Source organism: Phacochoerus africanus, chromosome 3, assembly GCF_016906955.1.
Source record: "Phacochoerus africanus isolate WHEZ1 chromosome 3, ROS_Pafr_v1, whole genome shotgun sequence".
Lineage (NCBI taxonomy): Eukaryota > Metazoa > Chordata > Mammalia > Artiodactyla > Suidae > Phacochoerus > Phacochoerus africanus.
In genome coordinates, this window is record NC_062546.1 from 201,334,594 (window position 1) to 201,357,146 (window position 22,553).

General features: G+C 50.3%; 1 protein-coding gene across 8 annotated transcripts in view; it reads left to right on the top strand.

Moving 5' to 3' along the window:
- The window catches only part of AGAP1 (ArfGAP with GTPase domain, ankyrin repeat and PH domain 1), a 566,173-nt gene that overhangs the window by 386,523 nt on the left and 157,097 nt on the right, over positions 1-22,553 (top strand). For 5 of the 8 annotated variants that reach the window (XM_047773835.1, XM_047773836.1, XM_047773831.1 and 2 more), the window contains one exon: positions 10,109-10,267. The exons of the other annotated variants lie outside the window; for them this stretch is intronic. In XM_047773835.1, coding sequence (XP_047629791.1) covers positions 10,109-10,267 — 159 coding nt within the window. The remainder of the gene's footprint in view (positions 1-10,108; positions 10,268-22,553) is intronic. 8 annotated transcript variants of the gene reach the window in all.

Consider the following 22,553-nt stretch of genomic DNA (forward strand, 5'->3'; position numbering starts at 1 on the left):
AGCACACGCAGGAGGCCCGTGTTAGGCTAGGTGGCGAGGACTGTGTGGGGTCTGATGGGTCCCCTCCTGGCAAGTGCAGCCAGCCTGCCTCCTTCCCGGATGGGGAGGCTCCCGGCTCAGGGCAGATGACTTCATTATTCCCAGCAGTACCAGTGGCCGAGTCCCGGCAGTGTCCTGCCATGGTTCCGTCAGGGCCAGGTGACACGGAGGGGAACCCCGTGCTTAGGAACCCCAGTCTTTTATAATGGGGTGTGGGCAAGCCTGCCCAGCCTTCGCCCTGGGCGGGGATCCTCTTGTCCAACAACACACAGCTCCGCCTTCCTCCGAAGGAGCCGTTCTATCCGCCAGGTCTGTGCCCTCCGCAGCCACTCCTGAAGCCACCGCTGGAGCAAAAGGCTGCCAGGACCTGAACAAACAGGGACCCCTAGACCCGGTTCCAGCAGGAGGGGTAGCGGGTAGAGCTCAGGCTCGGGGTGGGGACGAGGAAGGCGGAGGGAAGGGAGAAAGGGGCCCCTTCCACTGGCAGGGCTCACAGCCCCGCTTCCTCCTCGGGCCTCCTGTCTGCTGGCTCTGGGCTCAGGGCGTTAGAACCAGACGTGACGCCTGCCCCCTGGGCTCCAGGAAGGAGGACCCCTGGGCTGGCTCACAGGATCTCTTCTCTGTTGTGGCTCAGTAGGTTAAGAACCCGACTAGTATTCATGAGGATGTGGGTTCGATCCCTGGCCTCGCTCAGTGGATTAAGGATCCACTGTTGCCATGAGCTGTGGTGTAGGTCGCAGATGCGGCTCAGATCTGGTGTTGTCGTGGCTGTGGCGTTGCTGCAGCTGCAGCTTCCAGGCAGCCCCTGGCCTGGGAACTTCCGTATGCCGCAGGTATGGCTGTACAAAGAAAAGAGGGAGGGAGGGAGGTTGAATGAAAAAGCCAGGTCTGCAAAGATAACAAGTTCCAGCCCCCGCTGATGCTCCCACCCCACCCCCATAGGCCCTGGCTTCTTATCCTGTTTCCCAGGCACGTGGCTGAAATTCTGTAGCAAAGCAGATGTGGTTTAGGGGGGGTCACTTGCTGGGGGAGGAAGTGGGCGTGCTTCTCTCCTGGGCATCACCAGGGCTGTGGTCAGCAGGGCACCTCTTGGACCCCGGGCGCCCTGCAGGGCGGTTCTCTCGGCTCAGGGCATGCTCGCGCCTTGTCATCGAGGGTGTGTTCGGTTTGTGATTCCGATCCCACTGGCTGTCTTGTACTTGAGGTCCTAAGGGCTGGGGAGCAAGGGCCCAGGTCTTTCCTTAAGGACGCTGTTTTAACTAACCAGGTGTAGGTGTAGGCATTTGAGTTAACTAGTCAACCTAGCAGCCCCCCAGAGAGGTGTTTTTCTGGATTGTGGCGGGCCATTTGGGCTTTAGGTTCCCAGCCATTCTGCCCGACCACCCGGAGCAGAGGCCTCTGCCTCACTCCAGGCTGACGGGGACTGCCCTCAGGCCGGTGCCTAGGCACCATGTGGTCTCAGGGTCTGAATTTTAAGACCTATGGCTCTCAGGGAATCAGATCTGTCCTGGCTTCTTTTTTATCAGTGAGAATGCCAGGTCTGCAGCCTCAATTAATAACTTGTTAATGTGAATGAACTGCCCTTTAATGAGAGTGGTCACCCTGGAGTACTTTGGGAGCAGATAATGTGATCTGAAACTCAGCATCTCTCCCCGATGTGCTCAGAGGAATTTTCGAAAGTGAGGAGAACCCGTTGGGTGGCACCACACATGGGAGGTATCACTAGAATGGTGCCCATTAGAAAACCAGGAGCAGGGGCAGCTCAGTGTCACTCAACTGGTTCATTAGGTTCATTCAGGAATAGAAATGACCCACTAGTCTTTGTTGGGGCCTGATGTAGGGGATGCGAGTGCCCACAGCATCAGGAGTTCCCATTGTGACTCAGTGGGTTAAGAATCCAACATAGGGAGTTCCCATTGTGGCGCGGTGGTTAACGAATCCGCCCAGAACCATGAGGTTGCGGGTTCGGTCCCTGCCCTTGCTCAGTGGGTTAACGATCCGGCGTTGCCGTGAGCTGTGGTGTAGGTTGCAGACACGGCTCAGATCCAGCGTTGCTGTGGCTCTGGCGTAGGCCGGTGGCTACAGCTCTGATTCAACCCCTAGCCTGGGAACCTCCATATGCCGCAGAAGCGGCCCAAGAAATAGCAACAACAACAACAACCAAAAAAAAAGACCAAAAAAAAAAAGAATCCAACATAGTGTCCGTGAGGATATGGGTTTGATCCCCAGCTTTCCTTAGTGGGTTTAGGATCCAGTGTTGCTGTGGCTGTGGTATAGGCTGGCAGCACAGCTGCACTCCTGACTCGGGAACTTTGATATAACCATAGGTACAGCTGTAAAAAGAAAAAAAAAAAAACAAGCATCTGATAAATCAGAAGTTTAGGATTAACCTATACACACTACTCTGTATAGAATAAATCCCTAACAGGAGCCTACTGTGGAGCACAGGGACTCTACTCAATATTCTGTATTAACCTATATGGCAAAAGAATCTGAAAAAGAATGAGTGTTATGTATAACTGAATGGCTTTGCTCCACACCTAAAACTAACAGCATTATAAGTCAGCTATACTCCAATAAAATTTTTTAAAGCATCAGAAATTATGTAAAATACTAGAATTAGATTTTTAACCCTGTATGGTTATTAGAAATATTCATGAAACAGTTGGGGGTAGTTGGTTGCTTTGACTAAAGGATTTATTCAAAGTAAGTAGAAATGCCTCAAAATATGACCACTGACCCAAGATGGCTCATGCTTGGGACGAGAGGCATCGTGGGCCACATTAAGCCAGCGAGGCTGCTTTCATGGTGTCCTGACCAAGTCTATGGGCCACTGGTTTGCTTCCAAGTTAGATCATGGGCCTTTCAGCATTTATATTGACTTATTTTTGAATTTTTAAACATTTTATTGGAGTATAGTTGACTTACAGCGTTGAATTAGTTTCAGGGGTACAGCCAGGTGCATCAGCTATACGTATAAATATAATCCATTCTCTTTTCCCATATAGGTTATTGCAAACTATTGAATAGAGTTCCCTGTGCTGTGCAATGGGTTCTTGTTTATCATCTATTTTATACAGTAGTGTGTGTATCTTATTCCCGCCCTCCCAATTCCTCCCCCTACCCCCATGGTTTTCCCTATGGTAACCATAAGATTGGTTTTGAAATCTATATTTCTGTTTTATAAATTACTTCTTTTGTGTCATTTTCATTAGATTATACATGTAAGTGCTATCATACAGTATTTGTCTTTTGCTGACTTACTTCACTCAGTATGATAATGTCCAGGTCCATCAATGTTGCTGCAAGTGGCCTTCTTTCATCTTTTTTTATGCTGAATAATATTCCATTGTATATGCATACCACATCTTCTTTGTCCATTCCTCTGTGGATGGACATTAGGTTGTTTCCATGTCTTGGCTATTGTAACTAGTGCTGCAATGAACACTGGGATGCATGTATCTTTTTGAATTATGGTTTTCTCCAGATGTATGCCCAGGGGTGGGATGACTGGATCATATGGTAGTTCTACAATTTGTTTTTTAAGGAACTTCCATAGTAGTTGCACCAATTCACATTCCCACCAACAGTGTAAGAAGGTTCCCTTTTCTCTATACCCTCTCCAGCATTTATGGCTTGTAGGCTTTTTGATGATGGCCATTCTGACTGGAGTGGAATGATACCTCATTGTAGTTTTTACTTAATATCTCCAGTAGTTAGTGATGTTGAGCATCTTTTCATGTGTTTTATGGCCAGACATGTCTTCTTTGGAGAAATGTCTACTTAGATCTTCTGCCCATTTTTTGATTGGGTTTTTGGGGGTTTTTTGATATAAACCTCCATGAGATGTTTGTATGGGTTTTAGAGCTTCATCCCTTATTGGTTGCTTCATTTGTAAAGATTTTTTTCCCATTCCTTGGGTTGTCTTTTTGGTTTTCTTTTTTAATGGTTTCCTTTGCTATGCTGAAGCTTTTAAGATTAAATTAGGTCCTGTTGTTTTATTTTAGTTTTTATTTTCATTATTCTAGCAGGTGGATCAAACAAGATATTGCTACAATTTATGTCAAAGAGTGTTCTGCCTGTGTTTCCCTCTGGGGAAAGTATAAGTATCTAGCCTTACGTTTAGGTCCTTAATCCATTTTGAGTTCATTTTTGTGTATGGTGTTAGAGAATGTTCTAATTTCATTCTTTTACATGTAGCTGTCCAGTTTTCCCAGTACCACTTATTGAAGAGACTGTCTTTCCTCCACTGTATGTTCTTGCCTCATTCATCATGGATTAGTTGACCCTAGGTGCTTGGGTTTATTTCTGAGCTTTCTATCCTGTTCCACTGATCTATATGTCTGTGTTTGTGCCAGTACCATGCTGTTTTGATTACTGCAACTTTGTAGTATAGTCTGAGGTCAGGGAGCCTGATTCCTCCAGCTCCATTTTCCCCCAATATTCCTTTGACTATTCTGGGTCTTTTGTTTTTCCATGCAAATTTTAAAATATTTTGTTTTAGTTCTGTGAAGAATGTCATCGGCCACTTGATAGGGATTTCATTGAGTCTGTAGATTGCCCTGGGTAGTATAGTCATTTTGACAATATTGATTCTTTCAGTCTGAGAGCATGGTATGTCTTTCCATCTGTTTGTGTCATCTTTGATTTCTTTCATCAGCTCTTATAGTTTTCAGAGTACAGGTCTTTTGTCTCTTTAGGTAGGTTTATTCCTAGACGCTTTAGTCTTTTTGATGTGACGGTAAATAGGATTGTTTCCTTAATTTCTCTTTCTGATCTTTAATTGTTAGTGGATAGAAATGCAATAGATTTCTGTGCATTAATTTTGTATCCTGCAACTTTACCAAGTTTGTCAATGAGCTCTAACAATTTCCTGGTAGCATCTTTAGGACTTCTATGTATGGTATCATGTCAACTGCAAACAGTGATAGTTTTACTTCTTTTCCAGTCTGGATATGCATTTACATGTAAAGGCAAGTACCTGTTTGTGGATCTCAGAGTATATATTTAGGGCAGAAACAATATTTATTACCCTTTGTAATTTTTTTGTTTCCTTATGTCATAATTGATCTTTGTTATTTGATTTTCAGGAAAATTTTAATGGAAATTAAAGTGAATGAGCATATATAAAAAAGAGATTGACTCTCTTGAGACAAAATGAGATATCTTCTCCTTCTAAAATGACAAACTTCCTATGCATATTTTTGAAAGATTCTGTAACTCATGGTCACCAAAGATCAGGAACCAGGTGGGCAGGCAGTTGAGAGAAGTGGGATTGTCAGGAGGGTGGTGTGTGCCCTGTCTTCTCCAGGGCAGATTCAGATAATCCAGGCAGATTCCGATAATCCAGGAAGGTTCAGAGATGGGGTCAGCTGTTTCTGAGCGCAAATCAGCCCAGGACTTCAGCATGTTCTTATTTTGCAAACAGTGCCAGAAAACATGGATTTTAAAATGCAATCTCCCAAATTCTACTTTAAAAAGAAATCATTGCCCACTAAGCAAAAAGCACATTGCTGAGATCAACCCAATCTCCAGGCCACAAGATTATGGATCTGTTTTATTTACTTTCTTCCCTTTTTTTTTTTTTTTTTTGTCTTTTTAGGCTTCACCTGCAGCATATGTAAGTTCCCAGGCTAGGGGGTCAAGTCAGACTTATAGCCACAGCATTGAGGGATCCAAGTTGCATCTGCAGCCTATACCACAGCTCATGGCAGTGCCCAATCCTTAACCCACTGAGAAAGGCCGGAGATCAAACTCGCATCCTCATGGGTAATTGTCAGATTTGTTACCGCTGAGCCACAACGGGAACTCTTGGATCTGTTTTTGTTTTTTTGTTTGTTTGTTTTTTTGTTTTTTGGATCTGTTTTTAATGTCTACTTTGGAGGCGGGGTGCACCCTCAGCACATGGAAGTTTCCAGGCTAGGGGTTGAATCAGAGCTGCAGCTGCCAGCCTACACCACAGCCACAGGAAACCAGATCCAAGCTGCATCTGCAACTTATACCACAGCTCACGGCAATGCTGGATCCTTAACCCACTGACGGGGCCAGGGATCAAACCCACCTCCTTAGGGATACTGTTTGGGTTTGTTACTGCTGAGCCACAATGGAAACTCCCTTAAATGTTTACTTTTATAACACAGATTCATTTGGGCAGAATTCAGTCTTGGCATCTCTATGTAGTTTGACAATCAGGAATTGGATGTGTTTGGGGTAAGAAGATCCTTGCAAGCTGGAGGGCCCTCAGGGTAGGCTCTCTGAAGGATTCCACACAGTTGTCTGGGCCTCGTGTGAATTCCTCGACCAGACACCAGGACCACACAGTCTTCACCCCAACATTATCCCACTTTGGTTTCGGGGAGAGGGGGGTGCCCGTCAGGAGCTAAAGCCCAGCGTGGATCCACCAGCAGCTCATTGTATTGAACTTGTGCTTAAAATTTCATTGGACAAGGAGTGGGAGGTAGACACATGATCAGCATCATCGAATGGCTTTTCGATAGTTTGTACATTTTAAGGAATCAACTTGCCCTTTTCTTTTCTTTCTTTTTTTTTTTTTTTTTTTCTGTCCTTTTAGGACCCCATCTGGGGCATATGGAGGTTCCCAGACTAGGGGTCGAATCAGAGCTGCAGCTGCAGGCCTACACCACAGTCACAGCCACACGGGATCCGAGCCACACCTGCGATCTACACCACAGATCACAGCATCGCCGGATCCTTAACCCACTGAGCGAGGCCAGGGATCGAACTTGCATCCTCACAGATACTAGTCGGGTTCTTAACCCACTGAGCCATGACAGGAACTCCTCTTTCTCTTTTCTATGGTAGATGTTTGGCCTTAGGATGGAGAACTTGTCATCCTTCGATAAGCTGTTTATCAGGTGTCACCACTGGAACGTGCCCTTATCCAAGTTCAGATCAACTCAGCTGCCCTGAACAGGTGTGAATACTTGTTCCTGGTGTCTCGCAGTCAGTGACAGATGCACTAAGATCATTCTGTCTTTTGATGGGAGTATGTCAGGAGGGTTTAGGGCTGGTTGTGCTCAGAGCCACACCCCAGACAGACTAAACAAGGGAGGGGGGCCACCGCTGGCGTCACCTGCCCAAAGACAGAAGGACAGTGAATTTGGTCGTGGTTTTTCCAGTGTTGTGGCCTCGTGTGTCTAAAGGTGGTGTGACATGAGGCTCTGTGGACGAATTCTACAGTAAGACTGGTTAGGGTACAGATGGGCATGGAGGGAGGAAGGACTCGCCCTGGACCTTCGCGGGAGGCAGCAGGTGCCCCTGTGGGCTGCGCAGGCTCGGGGCCTGGCTCCGGGTGGGGCCACAGCTTGCACGCATCTCTCCACATCCCGCCTCTCCCTCTGTTTTCTGTCTTTTCCTTTGCTTCTCACCCGCTATAAACTCTTAGCAATGTTCCAAAGTCACATGACGAAAGCGGAAGCGGCCTCAAAACCTCAGGAGGGCTTGTGAACCCCTCTTAAATGGTGGGTGTGTTCCAGACCAAGGTCCCCAGAGGGGCAGAGAGGCCGAGGCCCACACACACACTTGTACTCAGAGAGGTTTCTCTACAGAGGGACGGCGGCGTGGGCAGAGAGAAGCCTGGAGCAGGGCAGGCACCAGGTGCCAGGACCACCACAGACCCAAAGGGAAGGGAGAGGGGGGTGACCTCCAGCAGAGGGACAGCCAGCCCAAGTGACCCCTCAGGGAGGGGGCCCAGGAATGCATGCCCCCACTTCACCTCCCGCCTCCCTCCGCCCCCGCATTGGTTGAGCCCAGCAGGGACCAAGAGGTACCCGAGCTGATGGTGCAGCCCAGTGGGAGCCTTCCTCGGAGGGGAGCAGGGCGCCGGAGGAGGTGGCAGATGCAGGTGTCAGCGCAGGCTCAGGACGGGGACATCCGGTCAGCTCCCGGGCCTTGCTGTCTGGCTGTTTCAGCGCCCTGTTGTAAGAGGGATCTGGCCGAAGAGAAGCACACCCGGGGGACAGCGACAGGGCGCCCTGGACAATGACACTTGGAGAAAACGCAGGGGAGCGTGTGGTGTGTCTCTCAGCACCGCCTTGCTGAGCTGGACTGCTCTCTGTGCTTGCGAGATGCCACTTGCCTGGCGCTCCTGCCCAGGCTGCGGTGGGGACCGGTGACAGGGCAGGCGCTGAGCACGGTCTGATGCTGCTGCTCAGGATGAGTGAGTTTCCAGTGTTGTGCCCACTCAAGTCTTTAAACTGGCTCAAGACCCTGCAGCCATACCGAGGAGCCTGGGCCAAGCTGCGTCCCTGGAGCCCCTTTGTTCTCAGCGGGCCGCGGTGGTAAAGCGCTCGCATCATAGTTTTTATTTCATGTGGGTGGTTATTCTCTGGCTTCGGTGTTTGTTTTTTGATCAGTCGGAGGCTCCTGCACGCCCACTCATATTTACACTTGTGCACCGATCACCTGGGAGCTTTTTAAAAAGCATGTGAGAGGGCGGGCCAGGGAGTCTGCTTTCCAAATAGGCTCCCGGGCAGTGTTCCTGGGGTTAGCACGAGGCTGGCACTTCGGAAGACCTTCCCTTCTTACGTGTTAGTTCTGGCTTTTCTTCTGGAATCAGATAAACCTGCCTGGGGATAGTTTCTCTGATGACATTCAAAATGCACCCCATTCCCAACAGCAGCATAAGATGGGCATCGTTTCGTAAGCCTGAAATACACATACATTTCTTGGAGCAAAATTAATGGCTCACTCCTCCTCTTTGCTCACGTGCATTTCAGTGACGATTTTGTGACTTCTCCATGGGACTGCAGTGAGGACGGTTGTTTGGTGGAGGGCGTGGGGGGAGCCCTGGTTCCTACCTCTGGCTGCTCACCAGAATCCCCAGCATGCTTGTGAAAATGCATATGCCCTCAAACTTCATCCCCAAGACCTTCTGAATCAATATTTGAATTTTTTTGAAGCCTCTGTCTTTTTTTTTTTTTTTTTAATGCTGGCACTTGGAGCATATGGAAGTTCCCAGGCTAGGGGTTGAATCAGAGCTGCTTCTGCAACATAAGCCCCAGCCACAGCAACGCCAGGTCCTTAACCCACCAAGAGAGGCAAGGGATGGAACCTGAATCCTCACAGGCACTCTGTCAGGTTCTTAACCCACTGAGCCACAATGGGAACTCTTCAAAGCCTCTATTTTTAAAAAGCTTCTCAGGTAATTCTGGTAATTTGGCCAGATTTAGGAACTACTAATATGGTTTATGTATTTAAAATCATGTGCTAGGAAAACCTTCTATTAAAAGAGTAGAGAAATTAATGCGTTCTAAACCAGAACAATCAGAGGAAAGTTTTTAAAAGGGAACCCTAATACCTTAGAATGTCTAACAAGCGAACTCACAGCAAGGTATGATTGGCCGAACTTTAGAGAAGGGCACTTAATTATGTTTTTGAGTCTACAGTTGGTGCGACCAGATAATAATTCATTTTGCTGTTGAGCAACTGATTCAAATCGTTAAGTACACAGTGGGACCATTTTTCATCACGGTCGTGTGCGCGCTGCGGAATCACGGCGGTTATTTTTCCTCGGCGTAGTCTTCCAAGGTTAAGAGTAAACTTACTGGTTTAAGAGCCTGCGTTTCCGCCGATGTCGTCTCCAGGAACTTTGATTTGTGTTGATCGTAAAGCATAGCTTCCCCGGGAGAAAGCAATCCCCTGGCACCAGACAGTCGACTCCCAATCGGCGATCCTTTCGCTTCCATGGATGGGCTGACACCGCCGGGCGGGCGGGCGGCTCGGAAGAGCGCTTTTCGCCAAAGCGGGGCTTTTGTCCTCGCTGCGGCTCCATCCAGAGCTGGCGGTGGGGTGCGCGTCTTCGCTTTGGCCTGTGCTGTGTGCAGCCGTCTGCGGCGTCGGGTCTCTCTGTCCGGCCCCGTCAGCGCCGCTTCACCCTCTTTGCCTCCGCAGCGTTGTTCCGGAGGACGGATGCTTCTTCCACGGGCCGCGCGTTCCGCGGCCGTCGGTGTCGGGTCCACGGTGCGCGGGCACACAAGCCCCTAGACCGCCTCGTGCCGGCTGCGGGTCCGGGTGCGCGCTGGTATTCATCCGACTTGTTTATTCCTAGGGAATGTCACTAGCGCTCCTGGGTCTCAGATGGCGAGCGGCGTCAGCCTGGGCTCCTTGAGCGGCCGACCGGACGGCGTGCAGCAGCGCTCCTACTCTGTCTCCAGTGCCGACCAGTGGAGTGAGGCTACGGTCATTGCAAACTCGGCCATCAGCAGTGGTAAGAGAGGGCACGGCCCCGGGACCCGCGGCCGCCTCGCGGTCCTCGACGCCCCGAGCTCGGCACCTTGTGGGGCGTCCCTGTCAACAGCGTAGGACCCGCCTCTGCGCCGTCTCGCCTTGTGTCGTCCAGCGGCTGTGTCTCAGCCCCGCCGTCGCGTGTTCCTCTTCCGTGTGGGGAGCCGGAGAGGTTCATACCCACTTGACAGCTCTGCAAACTGAGCCCTGATGACAGGTGTCATGCCCTGATCCCACTTCCCTCCACCACGAGGCCTGTCTTACCCCATCCTTACTGTGCATTTTATCTCGTTAGGGTTTGGGGTGCTTTTACATCAAAGGAAAGCACGTATTTCCTTCTCCTCATCAGTTTTCCACTGTTCCTGGTACATCCTAAATTTTAGATTCTTCCCTCTTGCTTTTTTTTTTTTTTTTAAAGTGTGGGCAGCTTCTTGGGAAGCAAATGCACACGTTGGAAAGTCTTGATGTATGTGTGAGAACGTGAATTCGCATTGAGGCTGCACTTACCCCAACACGCTCTGCCTGCGGCACTTTGTCTCTGGCCTGTTCACCGGTATTTAAAGGAATTCCCACTGTAGTATGTCATCTATCAGACAGGGTTGTAGAGTAATTTTAGCATAATTTGTTCTAATTAAAAGATGTAGCATCAGGTCTTCCCTGTAGACCCAGCAGCTGCTGTAGCAGGACGCGTGCTTTGGGTAAACATCATCCTTATTCCCAGCTCCTCCGGCAGCCGCCGCCAAACAGAAGCCTTAAAGCAAGGCATCTCCAGACCGAGGAGGAGGAGGAGGAGGAGGAGGAGGAGCGGGGCCTGGGACGGCAGTTCCAAGGGGCCTGAGCCGCGTGGCCTGGAGCATAGACACGGGCTCGCCCCTCCCAGCACGCTCCCTGCTCCTTCCTCAGATGCAACGAGATGCTTCGGTCCATAGGGAAGGTCTGCCTTCCGCCTCTTTGGGGCCGGCGCTCGGCGTTCCACCTTTCCTCTGAAATCAGGACAGCACTTCGAGAACCCAGTGGAGGGGTTGACATCATAAATTAACCGCTTACAGTCTATTCCCTTGTAAGGTGACATCTGTGCATTCACAGCGGTCGTGTGTCCCAGAAGCCCTGGGCTGAGCCTTCTCAGCAGATACATCTGTGCTTCAGGCAGAGCCTCCCCCCGCACCTGCCGACCAGACGGCCTTGGCCAGTGACCTTACCTCTGCAAGCCTCAAAGGGGCGTGTTCTTCCCTCCCTTGCGTGGCGGGTGGCCCAGGGCCTCCCTGTGGCTTTTGTCACCGTCTGCTATTGTTGCCATAGTTACTCTTTTAGGAGGGGCAAGCAGTTCACACACTTAATTGCAGCATCAAGTACTTTGAAATGCATCGATTTTTCAGTTCGCATTAGTATACCTGCCCGATTGGGTTTATTCTCGTGCTCTCTTTCTTTTTATTTTGGCCACGATGGGCAGTAGCTTGATGTGGGATCTCAGTTCCCAGACCTGGGAATGAACCTGGGCCACAGCAGTTCAGTGGCGCCAAATCCTAACCACTCAACCAGCAGGGAGCTCCCCTGTTGCCCTCCTCCTGAGGAGGTGTGCTTCCACACTTGAAGGCAGGCGGAACCGCAAGCTGGACCATCCCTGGCCTGGTGTGCACACAGCCTTGGCCCTGCCTTGTCCAGCAGCCCACTTCCCTCCGCGGAGTGAGAATCGTGGAGTGTGTCCCCAGCACATTCTGATTACAGCATCACCTCTAGGTTCTGGTCCTTATGTGCCGGAGGAGTTAGATCTGGGGAGTTGGAGGCATTAGAAGCACTGGTCCCTTATCTCAAGTCTTTGTCTCCCCAAAGCGGAGTATTTTTACAGAAAAGGCATTGGAAGCAGCATATTAACCTAAAATCCATTCTTCACAAACATCCCATTTGCGCAGTTATCACCTGGATGAAGAGTCAGCAGGTAGCTGTCCCAGGAGCACTTCGCGTCTGGTCACGTGGACATGCCATGACCGAAGCACCTCACCGCCAACGAGGCCCCATCCCTTCCAGCCCCTGGCTTTGGTGGGTGGGACGCCTCTTCCCACAGAAGGTGATCACATGTCTGCACAGGCTTGTTTATGACAGACCTGTAACTGAGGTCGCCGGTAGATGAATGCCGTTCTTAAACTTACCAGCCGGTTTCTCACACGGTCACGGCCCTGGGTGTCCACTGTTCCTTCACAGGGCGTCTTTGTCAAAGACCGGTTAGCTTCCTGATGCCCCGGAACTTGAACCCTGAACCCAGGAGAAAAGAAACCAGCCTGTGCCCTGGTGTGAGACTACTCTGGGGCGTGGGTGGAGGAAGCCTGGGCTGAAACGAGGCAGGTTTAAGGATGCAGAGAGACACTCAGGGGAAGCTTCCCAGAGAATCAGACTTGAGCAGCGCTCCAAGGACCAGATGGGTTCTGTGTGTGCAAAACCCCAGGAGGGCATTGTTTTCAGCACGAAGGCGATTTGCACCAAGATGCGGAGGGAAGGCAAGAGGAAGGCGGAAGGGCGCAGGAGCCACAGGGAAACGCAGAGTGTTAGTTAGAATGCAGCACGCGAGGACGGAGGAGGAGGCATGAGTATGAAGAGGTCAGAACTGCAAAATCAATGGGCATCTTAAGACTTGGACCCACACGTTAAACAGCCAAGATCCCGAGAGACCATGGGATACAGAAGCGAGTCCTGAAGGGTCTTCCTTCGTGCCTGTGTTTTCTAAGGATGGACGCTATGCCCTGCCCAAGAGCGACTTGAAACGGGAAACCAGTGGTCATAATGAGAAGAGCTGATGCTTACTGAGGGCTTCCTGCGGGTCATCCCCTCTGACCCCAACGGAGTGGATACTCTTGGCGTTCCGTTTGCCAGGTGGGCGACTCTGGTGCAGAAGGGCTCAGCCTCTCCTGTCCCGAGTCTCAGCCCGGTGAGGGCCGGGATGCGGACTCACACGGCCCGACTCTCGGCCTTAGGCTCTACGTCAGCCTTTCTCAAGGCGCGCTTCCCGGACCAGGGGCAGCGGCAGCCCCTCTGGGTCTAAAACTCAGGGGTGGGGCCCGGCAACCTTTGTGCCCGCACACCTCCGCTTGGAATGATGCTCTTACTGAAGCTTGTGACTGATCGCCCTAAATCCTTGCTTCTCCAAGTCTGGTCCACGGACTAAGTGGTGTCGCAGCCTCTGGAAGGTGGCTAGAGATGCAGAGTCCCGGACTCCACCCAGCCCTCCTGAATCGGAGCGCACCTTTTGTCAAGAACCCGCGCCACTCGGGGTCGCCTGGATCAAAGCCGCCCTATCTGCCTGCACCCAAAGCATTGTCCTGGCTTCCTTCTGGTTGGTACCATCCTGCCAGACGGTGAGCAGTTGTTAATGAAGTCGGGGCCCAGGACTGAGGGCTGACTTCAGGAAAACACACTTGTGAATGGATTTCAGGCCTCCGCCGGGGCATCCCCGGTCCCTGCCATGCCCGGAAAGCCATCACGAAAGAAACAAACAATGATAAGAGCTTTCCGTCGGGGCCCTTTCTCCTTAAGTGGCCGTTCCTACGAAGCAAACCACACCCTCTTTTTTTTTCTTTTTTTTTAATCGTTTAATCTTTGTTCCCCCCAAGGCCCTGGTTTGGATGTCAGAGTCGTAAGAAGCACACACAGTGGGAGCAGCAGGAACGGGGAGAAGGGAACAGGTTTTGAATCCAAATGGCCACGTGTTGGTGAACATGCCTTCCCATCATCACACGCTCCTGTCCTACCGTCTAATAATGACAACAACGGTGAAATTCCGTTTTTCTCTGCCCTCTTGTCCACACTAAAATAAGACGTGGGCTCCCGAGAACTTTGTCTTCCCTTCCAGACGTGCAGATACCCCGGGGTGGCAGGGGTTGGGGGGCGGGTTCTGTCTTTAAAGCAGCTGTGAGCAGCTCCTAATTAGATTACTTTGTGGTGTGCGAAACTGCAAGACAGGAGGTTCTGGTTCCATTAAGGCGGGGGGAGAAGAATCCATTCTGGGAAATGGAAAGCCCCGCTGCTTTATGACGATCGCTGTGGTAAGGTTTTACCTCTAAGGACCTGAGGTTTAAAATTAAATGTCTAATGTCATTTGGCGTCGCTAACGTGAGACCCGCGTGTGCCCTCAGAGGAAATCCAGACAGCCCAGCTCCGGGGTTCAGACGGCTGTCCGCCGGCCCCCGGGCAGCCCAGAGGATGGAGGTCCGTCTCCGACTAAGCACCACGTGCTGCTCCTTGTAATTTTTTAAACGCAGACACATATTCATCGTGCGCGTCTGCGTTGAAAAAGGCTGTTCCAGGAGTACATGAAAAATTAATTTTTTTACATTTTTCCTCACTCTCCTAAGTGTTTGACAGAAGTAATTTTTGCAGCAAGAGAGAATAAAAACGGGTGGCTGTAAATTCCTGTCGTGGAACCTCTTGTGTAGATTCTTTATGGACCCAGAATTGATCTCTGTGTCAGACCCTGTTGTGGTTTAAACTGTTTATCACCGTAATGGCAGCAGGGAGCCCGTGAACACCAACTTATAATCCCGGGTGAAAGAAATTGGTGTTTGCAGTCAGTGCTGGGGCAGCTCAGCTTTATTGATAGATTCAGAACAATTATCCTTGCAACAGCTATTGGCTGGGAATTCTCTTGAATCTCATTGGGAGCCTGTGATTTTTTTGTTGTTGTTGATTAATCATTTTCTCCATAGGTAATTTTCTCTAGAAGGGCTAGCCAAGAGGTAGAGTGACAGTGGGTAGCAGGGGACCCTGTTGGCCGGGGGAGGGAGGGTAAACTTGGTTGTCATATCCTGCCCCGAAAAAAAAGTGGGCTCCTAGATGCCTCCCACCTGTGGGGAGGGCCCCAGCCAGCGCCGTGAACCCCAAGCCTCCGTCCGCCCGTGTCCCCGTGAGCCTCGCCACACCCCCTCCTGCCAGTGCCAGCCTTGGGTTGAGGGCCTCCACTGTGGCTGTTGCCGTGGCAGCCAGGCTCCCCGCTCCTCTTGACTGTCAGGTTTTCCTGATGGCTCCACCCCGTCCCCGATTGCTTCATTCCAGCCGTTAATCTTCCGGCGCGCCGGCTGGCCATCACCGGCAGTGTTGCATCGCTTCAAATGACTCTGGGACATGTCACTTCAGCCTGCCTCCTCCAGGCCACCGTCCAGCCTTGCCAGCATCCCGTATAAAACTGGTACCCACCTTTCCCTCTTCACCGTGGGGGGTGTGTCTGGACCCCTGCCCGTGTAGCCATTGAAGCACACATCTTCCTACCACCATCCGGGGTTATGAGACAGCCAAGCCTGCATCTGAGGCAGTGACTTTTTAGCTAGCTTTTAAAGGTGTTTTTTTTTTTTTTTCCTCATCACAAACATATTTTGCAAGGCCAATTTTCCCGCCAGAGGTTGGAAGCACATGTTTCGGCTCTGCGAGCTCTGGCCTGCCCTTCCTTAGGTCTCTCCTTTCCCGTAGAGGCAGCCCCAGGAGGGGTTACAGTAAGCCTGCCATGACTGTGGGTTCCAGGAAAGTCTGCTGTCAGTTCATTGTCATTTTGACAGATGGAGCCCTTTTTTCTCTCCTGGGATCCTATGCTAACAATTTCAGCATGTGACCAGCAGGTGGCGGTAGTGTGACACTACCGCGCTTACCTGGTCTTCATTGAAATATAGTTGACTTAGAACCGTGTAAATAAATAGATATGTATATCTATTCTTTGCCACATTCTTTTCCACTATAGGTTATTATGAGATAGGGAATATCGTTCCCTGTGCTGTGCAGTAGGTCCCTGTCGTTCGTGTTTTATGTACAGCCATGTGCTTCTGTTCATTTAGCCTCCCTGCCCCTCCCCTCCAGTTACCCTTTGGTAACCATAAGTTTGTTTTCTCTGTTTGTGAGTCTGTTTCTGTTTTGTAAATAAGTTCATTTGTTTTAGATTCCACTTCTAAGTGATATCATCTGCTGTCTGTCTTTGACGTGCATCCCTCCGTGTGATATCTCCAGGCCATCTGCGTTGCTGCAGGCATGGCGTTATTTCATTCTTGCAGGGGTGAGGAGTGCCCGGGGTGGGATTGTTAGATCCCCTGGTAACTCTATACTTAGTTTTTTGAGAAACCTCCGTGTTGTTCTCCACAGTGGCTGCACCAGTGGACGTTCCCACCAGCAGTGTAGGCGGGGTCTCTTTCCATCACACCCTCCCCAACTGTTATTGTTTGGGGACTTTTTGATGATGGCCGTTCTCACCAATGTGAGCTGGTACCTCATTGCCGTTTCGAGTTGCGTTTCTCTAATAACCAGCAATGTCGAGCATCCTTCCTTGTGCCCATAGGCCATCTTACCTGGAGTCTTAATTTGTCCCGCCGCCTGTGTCAGGGGCTTGACATCTAAAGCCCATTTCCAGAGATTCCTTATTCCTGTTTGATCAGGCAGTTCACAAAGGTCAAGAAGGGACCCGTGGCGCAGTGGTTAACAAATCCGACTAGGAATCATGAGGTTGTGGGTTCGATCGCTGGCCTTGCTCAGTGGGTTAAGGATCTGGCATTGCCGTGAGCTGTGGTGTAGGTCGCAGACGCGGCTCGGATCCTGTGTTCCTGTGGCTCTGGCATAGGCCGGTGTCTACAGCTCCGATTAGACCCCTAGCCTGGGAACCTCCCATGTGCCGTGAGTGCGGCCCTAGAAAAGACAAACAAACAAACAAACAAACAAACAAAAAGGTCAAGAAGTATAAGCCTACACTCAGAAGAGCCAGAATTCACACCCAGGTCTTTCTGATCGCAAAGCTTGTGGTTTTCCTCTCTGTTGTTTGTTTTTGTTTTTTTTGTTTTGTTTTGTTTTGTTTTGTTTTTAAGGAGAAATGGATTCGTAGTATTAAAACAGTGTCTCATAAAAATTGTTGGTCTTTTCACAGAGCGTCCTTTTTAGGGCAAGACTGGCAGGCGTTTTCTCTTCTCTCACTTACCCTGAATGTCTGCGTTATCAGTTCCTCCCAAATCTTGGCTGGCATTCAGAAGCCGTTCCCTGGGGTTTGTCATCACGCTTCAGCTTAGCTCAGTGTTAAAGGGCCCGTGGGCTCTCCTCTCAAAGCTGGGCGCTCCCTGGCTCAGCCGCGCGTCTGTTCCCCCCACCAGGCCGGGCGGCCTAATTAAAGGGATGGCCCCAGTTTCGGTCTAACCGCAGCACCTGCGTCCCCCTCTCTGCGTGGGACCAAGGAGAAGGCAGAAGCTTCCTGGGGTAACTGGCTCCGGGGAGGGAAAGGTGTATTTTTTTTTTCCTCCTGATGAGAACGTCGTTACTTTGTACTTTGTCTCCTTAATTCTTCCCTGTCAGCTATTTCTAGCAGCAGGTGCTGACCAGGGGAGATGCTGCCCCTCATATCAGAACGGGGAGCGGGCAGTTGCATACCTGAAGGCCTGCAGTTCTCGAGTTGCCTGGCGAACGTCCAGAAACCATTTTAAATGGATGCCGGGGAGAGTGTGGATGCCGGTGGCTGTAGTGCCCGGGCCCCATCTTTGAGCCCCTCTGGCCCTCGGTATCTCCTTCTGCACCGGTGGTTCTCAACCAGGGGGGGATTGCTGTTTGTCTTCTCTCCCCATCCACCCCCCGGGGACATGTGGCAATGTCTGGAGACATTTTAGGTTGTCACAGCCGTGAGGGTTGGAGGGTCCGCTGCTGGAATCTCGTGGGTACAAGCCTGCAATGCTGGTGAATAGTCCCAGCGCCCAGGGCAGCTCCCGAGACAAAGAGCGGTCCCACCCGGGGTGTTGGGGGCGCCGAGGTCCAGAAACCCTGGTCGGACACTGAAGACCTTGGCTCTGTGGGCTCTTGCAGCCACTGCTGCTGTGTTCCACGTGGATTAAAGAATAATCCCTCCCAGAGTTCCCGTCATGGCTCAGCGGTAATGAACCTGACTAGTAACCATGAGGACGCGGGTTCAATCCCTGGCCTCACTCAGTGGTTTGAGGATCCAGCATTGCCATGAACTGTGGTGTAGATCGCAGACGTGGCTTGGGTCCTGCGTGGCTGTGGCTGTGGTGTAAGCTGGCTCTGATTGGACTCCTAGCAAAAAAAAAAAAAAGAAAATGCTTCCCAAAGAAAAGGAAGGCTGTGTCTTTTTGTGCATTAGTCCAGCTCTGCTCCCGCAGGCTTGGCCAGCTAAGCAGGGAGGACGCCCCAGTCTGCTGCTCGGCCAGCCTGACCACCCCCTCCTCCATCCAACAAGTGTAACCAGCGCCCTCCTTGGAAGGCCGTTGACCAGCTCGCTCGTGCCCAGATGTTCCAAGCAGGACCTCAGACATCGTTCTGGGAACCTGTGTCTTCTCCAGTCTCGCCACCACATCATCCTCGCAGGGGCTTAGGCCACAACAAGTACAGGGTGGCTCCGCGTGAGTCCCCTCTTCACCTAACCTGGAGGGGACAGCGCCTGTGGTTCGTGCTCTGGGCCTGACTCCTCCCCTTCCCGCGAGCACCGGCCCCCTGCCGCTCCGCCTGGTCCATCCTGGCTGCCCTCCTGCCTTTTATTCTTGCTGCCCTAACCTTGGCCAGACTCATCGCTAAAGAAAACAAGCGTGAATCCGATTGTCACGCCCCCCACTCGAAGCCCTGTGTCTTCCCACTGCACGTGGAAGGGCTTCCTGATATTTAATTTCCGCTGACAGGGTCCCCGCTGCTCAGGCCCTTGATGTCCCTTCATCCAGCCCCCGTCCCCACGGCTCCCTCTCCGAGACTCAGCCCCCCGTGTCCCCGGGGCCCCAGGAACCAGCCCCGTCCCCAGATGTCCTTCCCTGGGGCTTTGTTTTTGTCTCCTGCCAGACACAGCAGGTCCCCACCATTCCCCATCGTGTGACCATGTTGGTTTGCCTCAATTGTCCGTCTCGCCTTCTTGTTTGTCTTCTCAGGGGCTTCTTTCTCCATCTCCTCAGCCCCTGGAGCCCTGCCCCGAGCATTGTCACCTTTGCTCCTTGCTCCGCGACCGCGCGCATTTCGCTCCTGCATCCGCGAGGCAATTGGGTCGTCACCAGCGCATCCCCAGAGAGGAGCAGCCCCGTGGTGACAGGGATGGCGGGCTTGCAAAGTGAGCCCCACTCCTCTCTGCCAGTTTCATGTGATAAAATTCTTTGACCTTTTAAGATTTTTTAAAAAACATAATGCAGAGTTCCCACTGTGGCTCAGTGGGTTAAGACCCCGACATGGTGCCATGAGGATGTAGGTTCAATCCTTGGCCTCACTCAGTAGGTTAAGGATCTGAGTTTTTGCTGCAAACTGTGGTATAGGTGGCAGATGCGGCTCAGCTCCGAGGCTGTGGCTGCAGCTCCCATTCGACACCTAGCCCGGGAGCTTCTCGGCCCTAAAAGGAAAAAGGAAAAAATGCTTTGCATGCTGCTCCTGAAACTTTTCTGGCAGGAAACGTGCACGGTGGGCCACGGGGAGCACATGGCGTGTGGTTTTCAAATTAGTTAATAGAGTTTAAAACTGAATTTCCCACCTTCTGTGATCCCAGCCCATTTCAGCTTCGTCGGCAAAATCGGTGCTAAATTAGGTAGGGACAATCCAGATCACGTTGTGAAAATGCATTTCTCAGCATTGGTTAATTTTATGTTTCACTGTCTTCATTTATTCCACAAATACGTAGTGCCCCCTGCCCTGTGTGTGCCACCCCTTCCCTCGGTCCAGTAGCAGAGCCAGGGATCAAATGGATTCCTGAGTCTGCAGAAGCAGAAAGGAAAAGAGACAGATAATCAATAAATACACACCTCGAAACATACTTGGTCAAGGGGTGAGAAGGAAAGTGAGGGTTGTTACAGCTTACACGTTTGTGTGCAGAAATCAGGTCCTGCCTGGGTATGTGAATTACTATGCATGTTTCCCACTGAGACTGTAAAAGCCGCGTATCCACTCAGTCATTCACTTAGCAAACACAGAGATACTCTACCATGTGTAGTGGTGCCCAGGGTGTATTTGTAAACGGCCTCGGAGAAGACAGACAGGGGGCTCGGCCTGAAATGCTGGTCAGAGGGCACGTGGGTGTCCCAGGCCGTGGCAGGAGTCCGTGCGCAGACTGGGAAAGGCATGGTGTGTCTGGGGAGCTTTGTGGGGTGGGTAAGAAAGAGAAGCATCTGGAGCTGGTCAGGGGAAGAGGGAGGGTCCCAGAAAGCATCCCCAGAAGGCTTGGACTTGAGCCGGGGCAGCAGTTTTCAGAGAGGAGGAGGATCTGATTTTACAAGCTAACTCTTGCGCCAGCAGGGGTCCTCTCATCGGGTGTAGAAAGAGGCACAGGTGGCTTCGGGGACAGGCGGACGGCCCAAGTCCAGCAGCCAACCCATGACTCTCCTGGAGGTCCGGCAGGTCTCTGGTAGGATTGTTGCTGAAACCTGCATTTCTCATCCCATTGTTGGTATTGTTGTTGTTGTAATTATTGCTAATATCATTATCATCATTTTGGTCCCATCCGTGGCATGTGCAAGTTCCCAGGCCAGGGATCGAACCCACGCCACAGCAGTGACCTGAGCCACAGCAGTGACAACGCCAGATAGGCCATCAGGGAATTTTTAATAACATCACTTCTCATTGGCCTCAGTGCAGCAAGGTGTTAGTGATGGAAGGTTTTAAAGCTTCCTAAAATACGGAAGTCTACAATTTTACAAAATCGTTTAGTTTTTATGTGTGTGTGTGTGTTGGTCCCAGCAGTTTTGTTGCAGACTTTCGGTTTCCGGGTCATTTTTTAGACTGATGGGAAAAAGCGTCCTTTGCTACCCCAGCATCCAGTCACAGAGAGCTGGAGTAGCCTAAAAAGATTCGTCAAATGTTTACACCATTTCTCCAACTACAAGGAGAACTTTCAGCGAGCTTTTGTATTTGCAGCATTAAAACATCGGATTTTATAACATTGTCTGTTTGTAAGCAACATAGGACTTTTTCTCACGGTGTCATTTCACTCTTGGGCCAAGAAAATCATTCAGTTTGTATTCTCTGCTTCGCTCAAGTTCCTAACCTAGGAAAGAAGTAGCTTAAGAAACTTCCATTATACCATCTCCCTGGTGACTTTGTCGATTATTAGAATAAAATTGGATCCCTCCCTGGCTTCCTGTTAGAGAATTTACAGATACAGGCAAAGAGGGAAGACCTAAAGGGAGATAGAAGATAGATAGATAGATAGATAGATAGATAGATAGATAGATAGATAGATAGATAGATAGATAGATAGATAGAGAAAGGTACATCAGGAGTTCCCATTGTGGCTCAGCGGTAGTGAACCTGACTAGTATCCATGAGGACACAGGTTCAATCCCTGTCCTCGCTCAGTGGGTTAAGGATCCAGCACTGCTGTGAGCTGTGGTGTAGGTCACAGACGCAGCTCAGATTCTGAATTGCTCTGGCTGTGGGGTGGGCTGGCAGCTGCAGCTCTGATTTGCCCCCTAGCCTGGCAACCTCCATATGCCTCAGGTGCATCCCTTAAAAAAATAAAAATAAAAATAAAAAACCATCAGTTGGTGGGTAGGTGGATGGGTGGGTGGATGAATGGATGGATGGGTGGGTGGATGGGTGCATGCATGAATGGATGCTTGGATGGATGGACGGGATAGGGAGGTAAGCAAATAGAGTGGGCAGATGGATGGTTGGATGAGGGAGGTAGGCTGGTAGGGTGACAGGTGATTGATAGGTGTGGTTGACAGGTGGCTGTGTACGGATCGGGGTCATCTTCAAACCTTCTATGTATTTGCTCCTTTAGTATTTGTACATGACTTGGGGTTTGCATTCTTAAACTTCTTTCCATGAGTATATCGTTCCTTACATCTTTGCTTTATTATCTGACAGATAAGATTATTAACAGAAAGCGATATTAATATTAATTCCACAATGATACTAAAATTTTTATAGCATGGGGAAACAGATGGTTATTTTAAATGACCTAAAATTTTACCCTTTTATATGAAGAAGCATTTTAAACATATTTAGTTATAAATGCTATTTTAATTGCTACATTCTTTCTGCAGTGGGAGTTTTAAAATCTTATTACATTTGCAAGGAAATGTTTCTGTACGTATTTCAGAGTCTCTTAAAATGAGTTCTTATTTACAGGACAATAATTATAATTACATTTAAAACACAGTAGTGGGGGAACTGGATATTATTGATAAATACATTATGCAATTCCCACACCCGATCTGTCCATCTGGTCGCTGTTGAGGAATTCAGCTGGGACGCAGAAGCTGCTCTCTGCAGCATTTAGTCAAGATCACAACTGTACCAGTTACAGGGGCACCGCATTTTTCATGGTGTCTATAGAGTCCCCAGCT